The sequence below is a fragment of the Protomyctophum parallelum genome (genome assembly GCF_964188405.1).
Source record: "Protomyctophum parallelum genome assembly, chromosome: 18".
NCBI lineage: Eukaryota > Metazoa > Chordata > Actinopteri > Myctophiformes > Myctophidae > Protomyctophum > Protomyctophum parallelum.
In genome coordinates, this window is record NC_139716.1 from 25,486,629 (window position 1) to 25,502,621 (window position 15,993).

The window sequence follows — 15,993 nt, forward strand, 5'->3', positions numbered from 1 at the left end:
CTTTGACGACTTTTTTTCCTTTGAGGGCTTCTGAATCTGTGAACTATAAGTACCTATACATACCGCTGCGAATATCTCCTGTGGCGCGGAAGCCGTTAAGTATTTTTTATTTTTTTACCGATTTGGTCGCTTTGATTCTTCTTTTCCTTCCTTGTTTATTGACACCTCATTGTACCGCCTATCTGGCTAGCTAGTGGCGCTATAGCTATGACAGAGCAGATCAGAGGCAGGCACGTAGCCGGCACAAGCCAACCGCACATCGGGAGGCGCCGAGGCGGTAGCCTACAATGAACGGTAAATAAACAAGAAGAATCCAAGCTTCCAAATCGGTCAAACATAGATTAAAAATACTTAAAACGGCTTCCGCGCCACAGGAGATATTCGCAGCGGTATGTATAGGTACTTATAGTTCGCGAATTCAGAATAACTCAAACAAAAAAAGGCCGTCAAACGCCGCAGATACGATGTTAGCGAGCATATTTATGTCTGCGTTCCGACATCCCCATACGAAAATATAGATACGCACAGGGACCCTACATAAAGTGACATCCAAATTTCAGAAAAGCTTTATGGAGGGTTCCGAGAGGGGCTAGGGATAATAATAGGCTACCATACAACCTCGAATTATTTATTTCCCCAAATTCACCCCTTCCAGTTCCTGTTATTTAGAAGATTTCAAGTAAGTTATGCCTGGCCCTACATCATCCTGTAGCCTATTACTCGACACCCAAGTATATTTGAGCCATATTGCATTGCTTAATTGCTTAATAATTTACTGTGCCATACAAATTTCAGCTTTAATGTGTAGTGGGAAAAGAAAGCGAAAATGGGTTCAGTTCAATCTTCATTTCAGACCAGTACTGACAACATGTTTTAACAAAGTTAACATTTGAACAAAGTTGCTTATTGGTTAGCCAAACTGGTCCATATAGCCCTGCATCTATCATAGAAGCATTGGGGATATGGACCAGAGCTAGGCTACTTATTGGTCAAATACCCGGATGTCTCAAAGAATAGATACAGTAGGTGTGCCAGGGATTCCCAATATTATTATTTACTTTTACACTGGAGAGAGTGAAACCTATTAGGCCTATCTGAATACTCATTTTCATACTTATAGCACAGTCTCTCTTTTGGCTAACGTATGGCAAGTGAAATAACGGGTAAATTCAACCAGGCTTGGTCCAACCACTACTAAAAATGGTGGCAATTCTGTCCCTCGTTTAGCTGGAGACCCCCTGCTGCTTCCTCCTCAAGCCAAGGTCACTGGACCCCGCGTCCCCGCCTGCCTTGAGAAGCACTTGCCTGCCCTACTTCTAAGGCAACTGAAAACTCGAGACACCCACAAGGTTGGATAAAAATAAGTTCATTTATTTACATAAAACGTTTACAAAATACACATTTTTCAGTGAAATGCAGCGATGTGTTTTTACGCGTTATGGTGATCGGTATATATATATAAGACATGAAAACAGTTGCAGGCCTGTGTCATTTTGATAAGGTATGACTAATAGGTCTCACTGTGAATGTTAAATAGGCACATTTAAAGTTAGTGCTTCAATTCCTCCGTTCCCTCATCATTGTTTGAGATGTTTCACCTTCATTATGTTCACCCTTGCAGGTGTTTTATCAGCGCGGGAAAGCATTTCAGAAGACAACTTGTCAAACAGCAAAGGAGAGGAGAACAGGTAAATTAAGAAAGTGTAAAACAGTGGGGTGAGATTTAACTGGGGGTTAGAAAGTAGTTTTAATTGAAAAAGAGTTAGTTCTTGGTTCCTCTTTAAGGCAGTGAAAATCAGTCCTGTTTTCACCATTGACTTTAGCGTAGCCTGGCTATCACTCAAGGCATTGATCATTCAATGGGTGCGCCTCCCTGAACCGCTGTCAATAAGAAATGCACTCTGTAATGTACATGACGATTTGAAAAATATCTACCTAAAGAACTTAATATAACGTCAACAATCAAGTCATCTAGAGACATCCGTGGGCATTATTTCTATGAATACGTTTCCTGAGATGTAGAAGTACCCACGTAACATTGTCTATCTACAGTTTTGATTAAATACAGTCATTGTTTAGCTCAGTCGGCACTATATCTATAGGCCATTTTCACAGCAGCCATTTTGACATGAAATAGTATGGTAAAAAAATACAGTTGTAACAATTAAGGTTGCATTCATTCAGGTCAAACAGAGACAGGGTTCTGCTATAGTGCATGTACTCACTTGAAAGGCTCTGCTGAACTAAATGTAATATTATTAAAACGTATAGGCTATTAGCATTATCGGCAACACCTGTGTTTACCCTACAATTTAGGCCTAATGTTAATATGGCTGCCGTATATAGTACAGTCACGTCGGACATTTGTGTTTGTTTAAGTGCATGTCGTTTGTCTGTTCTTGTTCCCTCATAATGTTCACGTCATAGACAACAACCGCATCACGTCCCAGCTCTAGAACAGCTTTGGAATGTCCGCAGTCAGATAGTAGTATGTTCTTCAATGTCAGTCCATCCTTCTTTCTTTACATAGCCGCTGATGCTGTGATGACAGGCGCCATTAGGGTCCCAGTGGGGCAAGAAACACAAATCCACGCTCTCCTCAGGGCTCAAACTCACTGTCACTACTGACAGAGATCTCGGGTGTGGAGGCCCCTGTCCTGTGTGGCTCGGTGCCTGTGCTGCAGTCACTGGCCTCGGGGCTTCCTGGGTGGTGAGGGTAGGCAGGCCGAAGGTGGGTGTGGTGGTGGCGGCGGTCCTGGGAGCCATCGGGGGAGCTCTGGGAGACCATGAGGGAATGATCTTGCTGCAGTCTGCAGGGGTGAAGGGAAAAAGACAATAGTCATCGTGCTTTTATGACTTAAGCCCTGAGCTTGTCATTTCATGATTTTAGATATTGCCTGTATACATGGCGCTGCCCAAAAATAGGGGCAACAAAGACACATTAGAAAGAATGTTAGAAAGTGGTTGAGAGTCCCTGAACTGAATGAGCAGGTTGGTAGAACTTGGTATTTTGCATGGCTGCCTCACTGTAGGTGAGTGTATGGGTGAATGTAACGCACATTGTAAAGCTCTTTGGATAAATATATGCAGAGTCTGTGTGTGTGTGTGTGTGTGTGTGTGTGTGTGTGTGTGTGTGTGTGTGTGTGTGTGTGTGTGTGTGTGTGTGTGTGTGTGTGTGTGTGTGTGTGTGTGTGAAATCTGTAAACTCACAAGTGACGAGTCAAGTGCGACATGATTATATGAAGCATGTTTGATCAATAAAACTGGACAAAGTGTGGCGACATCTTGACAGTCCGAGTCTTTTAGTCACCGGTTGTTGGATTGACGAGGGTTTAAAAAGTCTTTAACGTTTCACTGGATTCAGATTAGGATGACTGGTGTACGTCATCCTGTTTCTGAGACATACCTATTCTTTGCCGATGCAGCTCGGTCTCTTTGTCGCCGGTTCTTGAACCAGTTGCCGACCTGTGTGGGCGTGAGACCTGTAGCCTGAGCCAGGTGCCTCTTTCTGGACGGGTTGGGATAGGGGTCTTGCAGGTACCATTCCCTCAGCAGGCTGCGAGTCCTCTCCTATGAGAAACGGAGACAATGGTGGATGTTTTAGGTTCCAGTCCGCTCAGTGTTCAAAATGATTAGATATGTACTACCGATGTGTACCATTGTTTTACTTCCCTAGTCCGATACCTATAACCTGCGTATTGGTCGATACCGATCCGATAGCAGTGTGTAATTGAAATCACGCTACAGAAACAGGAGATAGGCTCGTGCCCTATGGCCCCATGGCTCGTTGAGGCTTACTTACACAGAACCTCAGAAGTCACAGTGTGTGGAAACGGATCTCATTCATAATATGGTATAAGCCGCCAGTGAGTCAGTTGACTCGCCGTTATGAAAACCGTCTCATCAAACACCGCTGAGAATAATCTGGCAGATGATCTCTCGCCGACGTGGTCTTAATCTCATTAAAGTGGATTTATAAATAGTGTGTTGATCATAATCTACAGGAGGAGCGGTGTACGTAACATATGTATATCCAGTCAATTGGATAATGCTAAGGGCTTATGGTGCTGGTAAAGGCTGTCCCTTATGAGGTTTAAGGAGAAGGGGAATGGGTCTGTTACACATGTGAGAAATGCTGCATTCATACTTCCAAATGTGTTGGTTTAGCCAATTTCAGCCATTGATTCATTGAATACTTTATTAGCACGTTTAGTTAACAGCACATGTAGTATAGTCGAAAGTTATGCTAAAAGGATAACACAAAAAAACCCCAGGGGGCTTGTTTCTATTTTTTTCCACATGGCGTCCCTATTTTGTGCATGTCATTATAGGCGGAAGTGGTCACAAATATTCAAATGTTTAAAAATATATAGCCTATTACAAGCTCAAATTACTAAGTATTGTAGATATGGCTATTTTCAACAAAAGAAAATACTTTACTGCATGTGTACACAGCCACAAAGATTTATTTTTTCCTTTTTTTTGCGATGAAGCTGCCTGAAATCTAACTACTTTGCCCTACCGCTCACCCTTACAGCATTTAACAGGCTTGATCTATGAACCTTGCTACCTCCAGTTTGCAGTCCAAAGCAGTAGAATCATTGGTCTTGCCTGCCTTAGTTGGAAGGTCTCACTCCACAGTTGTTGAGAATAAAGCGTCGCAGTCCAGCCCCCTACCAGGGCCCAGGAAATGATTTCCATTTTCCTCATAGACATTTCGAAAAGTATTTATTTAAAGACCTTTTAAGCCTCGTACAAAGCCAACTCGAGTTGTGAGAAATCATGACAACAAACTAAATTCTTCGGGCAGAACAAATAATTAGAAAGAAGAAGAAAACAAAATTTTTCTTGTTTTTCTTCTTTTTAATTATTAGTTTGGTCCAAAATATTGTGTTTATTGTCATGATTTGTCACAACTCGTTTAAAAGGTCTTTAAATAAATACTTTTTGAAATGTCTATGGGAAGAATGCATTGGGAATTATTTCCTGGGCCTGGCGTCGTCATGAAAGGGGGCGGGACTGCGACGCTCTATTGACAACCTGCTAGTATAGTCTCCTTCAAACTATTTCCATATTTCCTTCCAAGTACTGTCTTTCAAATGTTTTTAGAACATTAGATCCTGGTATGGCATGCTAACATTGTGTGTTAGTGGCTAACTTAGCATCCCCCCAAAAACATTCTTCTTTTCTCTTACATTTTTATCACACGATTTTTGTAACCCATTTTTTTCAACTGTCTAGTAGTGTAAACCTGGGCGCTACACTCCCTCTGCCAACCTGGGGAGAGCAACGGCTGACCTCATGTTTCTTTCAATGCATGAGGAGTCCAAGCTGCTTCTTTTCACCTGACAGAGTGGAGTTTCCCCGGTTGGGCGAAGGAACACGTTATTCCAACAAGTTATTTTCCCCTCCATCAGGCGACCCGGCTGGCCAGGGGGAGGCAGTTTAGAGACCAGGATTACGGCATGTTTTTTGTGAGGGTACCACTACCTACCTAGTACCAACCCCATCCCAATCATTTTAACCACTTTTCTTTAATATGTTGGCTATTCAAAAATAGCAGCTCTACAAGCTCACAGCGCTTTGTGCCGCTTTTTGGAAGAAAATAAAGAAAAAAGATGGCTAAACAGGTGGAGTTAGCTGGTTTGGCAGATAGTTTGAGGATGCAATGGAGTTAGGAGGTTTTCGCCTTGCACTTTTTAATACTTTCGATTGGTTCAATATTGTTTTAACCAACACACAGACATAAAGGGTGTTCAATAGCATAGATTGATGCAAAAAAGAAAATCGAAAACCTCAAAAATGGAGTTAGGTGGTGGACAGCAATATACGGTATATATTTATTTTATTTAAATCTTCTCTTCTCGGGGTCCCAGCTGGCGCCTGGCATAAAACATTTTCAGGATGAGGGTCATTGGCCATTTGGGGGGGTCCTCTGCACGGAAACGTTTGAGAGAACTAACTGATGTATATTACTGGATCATTCATTCATCAGTAGTACATCCAGTGTTGATTTTGACAGCACATTTTTATTTTAGTTTTAGTCATATAGTCTCTTGAATAGTTTTCATTTAGTTTTAGTCACATTTCTGTCACCTGGAATGTTTTAGTTGACTAAATATCATAAGTTTTAGTTGACTAAATCTAGTTTATTTAGTTGACTAATTAATTAATTAATTCAGGTTACCGGGTATTTTACACTGGCTGGGGGCGTAGGCAGACCTGAGGCGCAGCCGAGGGTCTTCTACCCCCAGCCAGTGCTTAGACGCCCGCATGGCATGTGTTTGTAAATCAATCAAGCGCTCCCCTTCCCCAGTTCAGCTACAAGGCTGCAGGATGATACAAAGTGATTGAAGGAGTGGGTTATCGGTGACGGTAACCAGCCAATCAGAATTAAGTATTGGGACTACCCGACCCGTTTTAGAATATGTATTTTGGCGGGCCTTGATGCCAGCGTAATGACTGATTTTACACTTGCTGAGTGTAGCCGATCTACAAGCTCGGCTATTTTCAGCATGCAACCAAGTGTAAAATGACTTATACTGGATCTCTTGTCCACTAGTGCCTTCCTAACTTTTTAGTCTAGTTTTTATTTGTTGATGAAATTGTCAATATATTTAGTCTTAGTTTTAGTCATCATAGCTTAGTTTTAATTTAGTTTCCATTTAGTTTTCGTCAGTGAAAAAAGGTAGTCGACGAACATTTTTTCTGACGAAATCGACAGCGGGTCCCACCTGAGCTCTTGACCCTGGGATGAAACCTTCTTAGCGCTGCATGTGCAACAGAAACTGGCTGTATCAAATATGAATGGACATCATTAACAACGCACAGCACGGTGAGAACGCACCCCCTGACAGAAAGGTCGGGATGATCAGTTTATTTTTCAAACACAGCGACCTAAAATTCCCCTATGAGGATTTCAATGCAAATAAAAAAATACATGAACCTGTGGACTGGCGCCCTCTACTGAAAGTGACGTCAGACTTCGGTGCTCTATATCAGTGGTTCTGAACCAGTGGTCCAGGCCGGGGACCACCAGTGGTCCTTGAGGGGGTTCCAGGTGGTCCCCGGCTAAATGGTTGGTAACCAAATGGACCCATCTGTAACTCTTGAGTATAACATTAAAACAAACCAAATGGATTTGTTTGGATGGATTTTACACTCAAGAGTTAAAATATTGTTAAACATCTGCATTCATTTCTTGTTAATTTACAAGAAGTCTACACAATAAGAGAATGTAGGAGAATTGTTATTTTGATCGTTTGCCTGTTATCTCTCCTAATGGCACCAACATCAATACAGCATGGAATGGAACTGTGGACATATTCTCTAGTTGTCGGTCTGCAAGATGAAATCTCATCAAATGGTGGTGCGTGGCTCAATAATGCAGAATAAATAATGGGCCTTGATATGAAAAGGGTTGAAAATCACTGCTCTATATAAATCTTTGCTTATTATTATAAGTTGTCACTACCAACCTGATAGAAAGTAGACCAGCCTGCTTCGCAAAGCTGGTTAAAAAAATATATTTATGTTTTATCATCTTCATAATTTATGCTTGTTACATTTTAGATAGGCTACTGGTGGTTTGAATGGATTTACCTTTTGGGCACCTGATAGGAAGCCTTTATAAATGCGGCATGTTGGACTGTAGCTCCATAAGTAACTGATCCGACCTTCCCCCAGACAGGTCCTGATCACTTTACAAAACCTACTCTCCTGACATGCAGCAGATCTCTGACCTTGCAATAGGACACCAGCAGGTCTAATGTGCTTTAACCTGCAGCTCAGCAGGCATGGAGGATCACCCCCGGGTTCATAGCATTATCATCTTAAGAGCTCAGAAAGCCAGGCTGCTTGATACACCCACCCACAGCACGGAGTCCTATACTGGTTAGGCTAATGTATGTTAGACACGTGAATCGTTGCTATATGTCTCATTGGTTAGCTTTCATCATGGATAGTGGTCGGCCTGTAATCTTTAGGAGTAAACTGTCTGTGACACCCATCAAATCTATATAACTTTTCCCTTTACATGTAAAACCCTTTAATGGTTTTGGGAGAAATCTGGGTGTGGTTGGAGCAGAAAAATCCACAGGCTAGCCTACTATACTGTACTTGTACTACAACATACTATGCTGGATCTCAGGGACCCTCGGGGGTTCCTTGAAGAAGGGGTTCCAAATGGACCCTTGCTGGACTGTATAGATGGAACCACTTGGTTAAATGACCATTACGTTATGTTATTATTGGCAGACCTTGAAATTGAAAGGTGAATCACTCCCTGTGCAAGGATATATACTGTCGCTTAAAATGATCTAGCCCTGAAACATGACTGTCATAATCATGACAGCGTCTGAATGTGAAGTTGTGAACCATGCGGCTAAATCAAATCCACAGTGTTAATCTATCCATGTATAAAATCTGAGTGTAGTCTACAAATTGAACCACCACTTCTACACTCAGAGTTACATTAACACTATAGCCCTGAAACATGACTGTCACGTCTGTCAGTCTGTCATAATCATGACAGTGATGTAATGTTTCAGGACTAGTACTGTTACTGTGTTAATGTAACTGAGAGTGTACGAGCGTCGTCATGTCATGGCTACATTATTAACACTGACTATTTTGAACATGGGGAAAAATACTATAGAAGGGGGGGGGGGGGGGGGACGCACAATTGGACTCACCTTAAAGCAGTGCGTCTTCTGCTCTCCGTCCCAGATGGTGCGGGGCAGGGGGAATTTCTTTCGGATGCGGTACTTCTCCACCGGTCCCAGGGGTCTGCCCCGGAGCCTCTCCGCCTCGCGGTAGTGCGCGTCCAGCCACAGGTCCTGGAGCTTGGCGTGCGACTCGCGCGTAAAGCGGTGCGTCTGCAGGATCTGATAGAGACCCTCGAAGTTCCCCCCGTGGAAGGCGACCAGGGCTCTGGCTCGCATCACGGACTCCTGCCTGTTGAGAGCCTCGCCGGCGGTGCCGGGCACGGCGGCGGGCAGCGACCACAGGAAGCGGCCGAGGCGCTCCATGTCGCCGGTCTCCTCCAGGTTCTCGCACACCCGAGCGACCTGCTCCGGCGTGAACATCGGCAGCACCGGAAACATGTTTCCGTGTTTTGATTGTTGTTGTTCGGTCAAAGAGAGGCAGTCTAGACTAGTTTAAGTAATGTTATTTTTCTTTTGGTTTGAAGGAGCATCGCATGATCCTATACCCAAACCGCGCGTAAAAAGCTCCCGTGTGCGCACACAATACCGTGCGCCTTCTGGATTTTTATGAAACTGATACACGTTCGTCTGTATACTCTTCTTAACTTAAGCAATAGTCACATGTAATCGGCATCGACGGCATGACTTCCTTTTGTAAATTGCTTCTCCCTTTGCCAGCCCAGGCAGTAGCCTATATTCGTGGCGTGCTACCTGGGAAGCAATAAGATGTGGCCGAGCCGATACAGGACAGGTCCTACTCCGTCTCCTAGGAGGAGTTGTGGCTATTAGTAGTAAAGAAATAAAGCCAGGAGTCAATCTGTATTTATAGCTCGATACAATTAGCATCGCTGGAGTTGTTTTGAGAAGGATTATATGACTGGGCCCATTAGCCTCTTAGTGGGGGGTAGTGTGTACAGAGGTGACTGTTGATCAGCTTGTTTGGCTTAGCTTAGCCCCGAGGATATGTTGACTGGCGGGATGATTGCGGTGTGGTCTGTGGCGGCGGTGCTGGTGGTGATGAGCAAACAGGCGAGGATCGTTTATTTAATTGGTCTCGATGCCGATCTGATGGAAATCTGGAGGTATTATCCCTGGATGTGTAGTGAAGCGTTGTAAAGTCGTAGAAAGAAAGGATATAGGCCTACGGCTCAAACTGGTTGTATAGGCTATTCCAGTCCTGACTGTCCAAATCAAATGTCCAATGTGAAATGTTGCCACCATTGCACCAAGATCAATGTCTGATAACTATGTTGTTAGATTAATGTATGGCTAATTATAACCAGTTGTGGTAAAAGTACTGTATTTTCTTTTATAAATAAAAGTCAATAAAATCAATAGCCTACTGCAATGTAGAAATACTGTTGCAAGTAATAGTCCAGAATGAAAAAGATACTTTAGTAAAAGTATAAAACGATTGGCATCAAAATATACTTAAACTACCTAAAGTAAAAGTAGGCCTACCCATTATGCAGTCTGCAGAATATCCAATTTCACAGGTTTTTCACCGGCTTAAACATTCTCCCCTTCCTCCCCACACACACATCACACACACACAGAAACAGTTTCGACGTTGGTTTTGACATAATAATAATTTTGAAAACATTCAAATCTTCCCATTACGCACAAGACCGGCATCGGTGTCGGCCGATCATGAGAAAAACTATCGGTGATCGGGATCGGTCCCAAAAAAACCTAATTGGAGCATCCATACTTAAATACAGTACTTAAGTAAATGTATACCTAGAGTTACTTTCCAATTTCCACCACTGGAATAGCCTAATATCAACAATAACAATCGGCACACACTGACTGAATAAAGAGCAGAGCTCTCGCTCACACCAGCCACTAACACACACAGGCTTGTGTTTTAATGAGTTGTCTCTCCTGGTCACTGCCTCTGCCCCCTAGCCATGAAAACCATGGATCACATGGTGTCTCCTGGTCACTGCCTCTGCCCCCTAGCCATGAAAACCATGGATCACATGGTGTTTCCTGGTCACTGCCTCCTGCCCCCTAGCCATGAAAACCATGGATCACATGGTCTCTCCTGGTCACTGCCTCTGCCCCCTAGCCATGAAAACCATGGATCACATGGTGTCTCCTGGTCACTGCCTCTGCCCCCTAGCCATGAAAACCATGGATCACATGGTGTCTCCTGGTCACTGCCTCCTGCCCCCTAGCCATGAAAACCATGGATCACATGGTGTCTCCTGGTCACTGCCTCTGCCCCCTAGCCATGAAAACCATGGATCACATGGTGTCTCCTGGTCACTGCCTCTGCCCCCTAGCCATGAAAACCATGGATCACATGGTGTCTCCTGGTCACTGCCTCCTGCCCCCTAGCCATGAAAAGCGTGGATCACATGGTGATGCCGGTGTCTCCCGTTTGACCGAGAGGACACGTCGAGACGCAGAGCGGCTAAACCGCCAACCATGATCCTCCCGACACAACTACTAATACCTCATAATTAAACTAGACAGGGCTATCCTCCTGTATGCTCCGTGACCTCCCACAGGACCAGTGGGTATAATTATAGGCTAATGCAGTGGTTCTCAAAGTGCATGAGGCCCTTAACGGTTTAAGGGCCTCATGCACTAAGGGACCCAGGCGGAGGTCTCCGTCCTATTAATTAATTACGTGTGATGCCCGCCTAGACAGAGATTATTGAAAAAAAATCGATCGCATCGCTGCACAGGCTGGGAGCGTCTGTTGCGCAACATTCAATGTTGTGCAACAGTGGGATGTCATGGAAAAGGTTCCCCCTACATTTTAGCCGACGAGATCGAAAATCTTAAAACGTTAACTCTTGATCTAAATTATTCCGTTTAATTCTAAGAAAAGATTATGTGTTAGACGGCCCACCACGCTCCCGTCGCTAGTCGCGGTAGAATTAATCATACCTCCCGTTGTCGATCGCCTCGAGAGTGTTTTGGCTACATCAAGCTACTTCAGCCACATCCGGGATAACATCCGGTCAACCATTTAAATTTTAAGGACCCCCAATTTGACATGCATTAGGCTACGGACCCCCATTTAATGGCATTTCTATCTCTGAGACCCCAATTTATATTGTAAAATCAATGTCAATTTAACTTTGAGTGTACAAATGGAACCAAATGGACCCGTTAGGGTTCCAAACTATCATTTTGCTGGGGACCCCCTGGAACTCCCTCAAGGACCCCTGGGGGTCCACGGACCCCACTTTGAGAACCATTGCTGCTATGCACTTGGGCCCTGCAGAAGTGCAGAAAGGTTACTTTTGATTGATTGAATAGGCTACTCTGTTATTAGTAAATAAAATAATTAAACAGCATGTGGTACAGTCAGACATTAAGGCTAAAAGGATACAAAGAGGGTTTCAATTGTGGTCCTAGAAGGAGGTAATCTTTAATTTTTAATGCCGCAATTGTTTGTTTTATCATTATTGTTTTATCATTATTTTATCATTTTTGATAGAGGGACAGACAGTAGGCTGACAGGAAATGGGGAGAGAGATGGGGGAGTGACATGAAGTAAAGGCCGTCGGGATCGGGAGTCGAACCCGCGGCACACTGCCAGGCTCGGGCTACCGGCCAAGGTGCCTGGACCGCTGAGCCACGGCCCAGGCCAAGGGGTAATTTGCTTGAACCCCGACACCCCCTGTTCTGGGGATTTTGCTAAATTATTGCTAAATTACTTTCTCTACATAATTCTAAAATAATTTTGAATTAACTTTGGTTGGTAAAATAAATGATTATAAATTGAATTTGCAATACACCAGATAATATACAAATCCAACACCTATTGTGTTTCTTTTTTAGAACACTTTTTTTTATCATGTGTTTCTTTTTTCCTTTTCAAAGAAATTACTTGATATTTCCCTTTTTCAATTTTTTTAACTTGATAAACAGATTGTAAAACACAGGCAAGTCTAATGCACTTCCAATTGTTTTGACTTAATTCCATAGAATACAATATTGATTCAATCTGACAATCAGAGCTGAATTAATGCTGCATTTGACAGTGTAGTAGTATACAGTAGTGCTTGGGGCATAGACGATAATTAGAGTATAAAATTCCCCTGTCAACGTTGGGCAAACATGATACGTGTTGGTAGATTAACTCTAGTTGGAACAAGGCTAATGGAAAGGGGGTGTGTGTGTTTGTGGTGGGCGTCTCTCTCTCTACGCGTGTGTGTGTGTGTGTGTGGCATGTGGCGCGTGCACGTGCGCCACACACTTTGGCACATAAGGGGAGAGAAATTAGCTCAGAGTAGATCATGCTAAAGACTAATCTATCCCTTCCCGGGCTCAGACATTTTGCGCCATCGAAATCTTTGTGACAGTGGTCACACATATGCACACGCACACGCACACGCACACACACGACACCCCCTCCCCCCCAAGCTCAAATCCTGCAAATCCAAAATCTGGTTTTAACACTTTTGAGAGCAGATTGAGTGTCAATCTTGTGTGTGTGTGTGTGTGTGTGTGTGTGTGTGTGGTAACTAAGTACAGTACATTGTTTAAGAACACTTTTGAGGTATTTGTTTCACTTTAACTCCATAGTAGGCTACATATAGCAAATTGTACTTTTTACCTCACTGCAATTATTTGAAACTTCGATACATTTTGGCCATTTGAAAATAGCCGGTCTAAGATTTCTTTCAAGATTTTTACATCATTCTTTTCATACATTTGAAACTTTTGAAATGGGACATTCTGCATAATGACTATTTTCTACTTTTGGTGATACCAATACACTAGGACTAGGCACTAGGGCTGTACCATTCTTGAATCTCAATTTTCCTCCACAAGAATTGAGATCATGATTCTCATTATTTCCATTCAAATATTTATTTAAAAAAAAACATGAACAAAAACACAAGAGTAACTAAAGTGAATTGGACAGCTAACTAGCAGTGATGTAAATAGGTTTTCAATGTAATGAGTCCAGGGATGCAGGGATGGTCTTTTAGATGAATCCCAGGGACATTTTATGAGTCCCACTTCAACGACGTTAGGAGTCATATTTTGCCATCTTTTCTTTTACTAATTGCAGCATTTAACTACCATTTCATTTTATATGTATTTTATATGTATATTTTATATGTATTCATGTAGAAAACAGAAGAAGAAATGATTATTATAACTAAAGCTAGCTAAATAAACTAGAATAAAAAACAGTACAGTAGTGCCTGTGGATGCAGAGGTCGTTGTTTTATTGCGTCCATTATATAATATGTTAAATATGTTTGTATAAATAATGTTTTTTACTCAAGTAAATTATAGACAAAAAAGTCTTATGCACACCTATATGCTCTGAGACGGGTGCGTAGGCAGGGCTCAATGTACTCCGAAAAATGCACACAAAGTGCAAAGACCCCTCACACCGTCTGCACTTGCAATACGAACTTTATTTAGGCAACGTTTCGGTCAAAGACCTTCAGGTATACTCAAGTAAATTATAAAATTCTGGACATTTACTTGTAACACAGTAGGCCAGAGTAAGCGTGGCACGTTTGAATTTGAATCCAAATACAACAACCTTGGACATAATGAGGGTTCCACCACTGTAGAGACGATATGTTATTTCCATGTTAAGGTTGTTTGTATGAAGGGGTATATGTCTAGCCTGGCTAATAAACCAGACTAATATCTGGCTTATTAGCCAGGCTAGTATAGGTCTGGAGTGAGAGACCACCCATTGATTGAGCCATTCTTTTGGCCTTTTTTCATTTATTTTTAATTGAGTGTGGCATCCCACAAGGCTTAATATTATTATTATTATTATTATCCACTTGGACGTTTTGTAATTAATTATGTAATTATGTTTTTAAAAAACCAATTTATTACACAGTCCAATGCCCATATTAGACAATATTCTTTTCTTAATTGATTGATTGGATATTTAGTTAGTTAAATATGGGCAGATGTACACACAAAGGCCTACGCTATATGCACACACACACACACACACACACACACACACACACACACACACACACACACACATACACACACACACACACACACAGCTTCCCATCATGGTGGAACCCCACGTGGCATAATTAATTAGAGGCTTAAATGGACGGCTCCTGCTTAAAATTTGAGCTGTTGATTTTGCCAACAGACAAAGCAGGGGGGGGGGGGGGGGGGGGGCGTCTCTCTCTCTCTCTCTACGCGTGTGTGCGCGCGCGAGGGTGTGTGTGTGTGTGTGTGTGTGTGTGTGTGTGTGTGTGTGTGTGTGTGTGTGTGTGTGTGTGTGTGTGTGTGTGTGTGTGTGTGTGTGTGTGTGTGTGTGTGTGTGTGTGTGTGTGTGTGTGTGTGTGTGTGTGTGTGTGTGTGTGTGTGTGTGTGTGTGTGTGTGTATAGAGAAAGAGTGGGGGGGGGGAGGGTATTACCACCACTCTATAAATCCACACCAAACACAATTAACAAGCAATTGGGAGGAGAAGTAATTAGTATTATCTGCTTATCACTGGCAGCTCCTATTCTAAGTAGAATGGGGGCAAAAACACACAACGATCTCGCAGAAACACACACGCACGTGGCCACATGCACACACACACACACACACACACACACACACACACACACAGAGAGCTAATTCCCTCCAGGCAAATGTGTAGGGGCTAATTACAAGCTCGTTTGCAAGTCAATAGCAGCATCCTCTCAAGTGGGTCCGTCCCACTCGCTCCTCCCCTTTCCTCTCCATCAGCTTCCACATGTCAGTGTGCTGCATGGTATGTGTTTAGTCCACTATCAACTTATAATATATGGAATGGATCAGTGGTTCCAAACTGGGGGTTGGGACGGGACTCCCAGGGCGATCCCCACATGATTTCCCCCCAGAACATTTATTTTCTCACTCAACAGTAAATCTACCCATCCGTCCATCTTCAACCGCTTATCCGTAGTTGTGTCGCGGGGGCAACAGCTCCACCAGAGAGCTCCAGACTTCCCTCTCCAGAGCAGCATTAGTGACTTCCTCCTGGGGGATCCCAAGACGTTCCAAGGCCAGTGAGTCGATGTGTTTCCTCCAACTGCGCCTTGGTCTGCCCCGGGGTCTCCTCCCAGTGGGACGTGCCTCGAGGACCTCCCTATAGAGAGACGCCCGAGAGGCATCCTAACCAGATGCCCCGAACCACCTAAGGCGAAGAAGCAGCGACTCTATACTGACTGAACTTCTCACCCTATCTCTAAGGGAGATGCCAGCCACCCGTCGGAGAAAACTCATTTCGGCCGCTTGTATTTGCGACCTTATTCTTTCGGTAATCGGTCATGACCCACACTTCATGAACATAGG

At 43.3% G+C, this 15,993-nt stretch overlaps 1 protein-coding gene across 1 annotated transcript; it reads right to left on the reverse strand.

The window, feature by feature from the left end:
- Window positions 1–2,599: 2,599 nt before the first annotated feature.
- On the reverse strand, window positions 2,600–9,104 carry six7 (SIX homeobox 7; the record flags this gene model as incomplete). The annotated part of the gene is made up of 3 exons (XM_083788621.1): window positions 2,600–2,810; window positions 3,407–3,570; window positions 8,694–9,104. 3 exons carry the CDS (start codon window positions 9,102–9,104, stop codon window positions 2,600–2,602), a joined length of 786 nt encoding a protein of 261 aa, XP_083644747.1.
- Window positions 9,105–15,993: the final 6,889 nt, after the last annotated feature.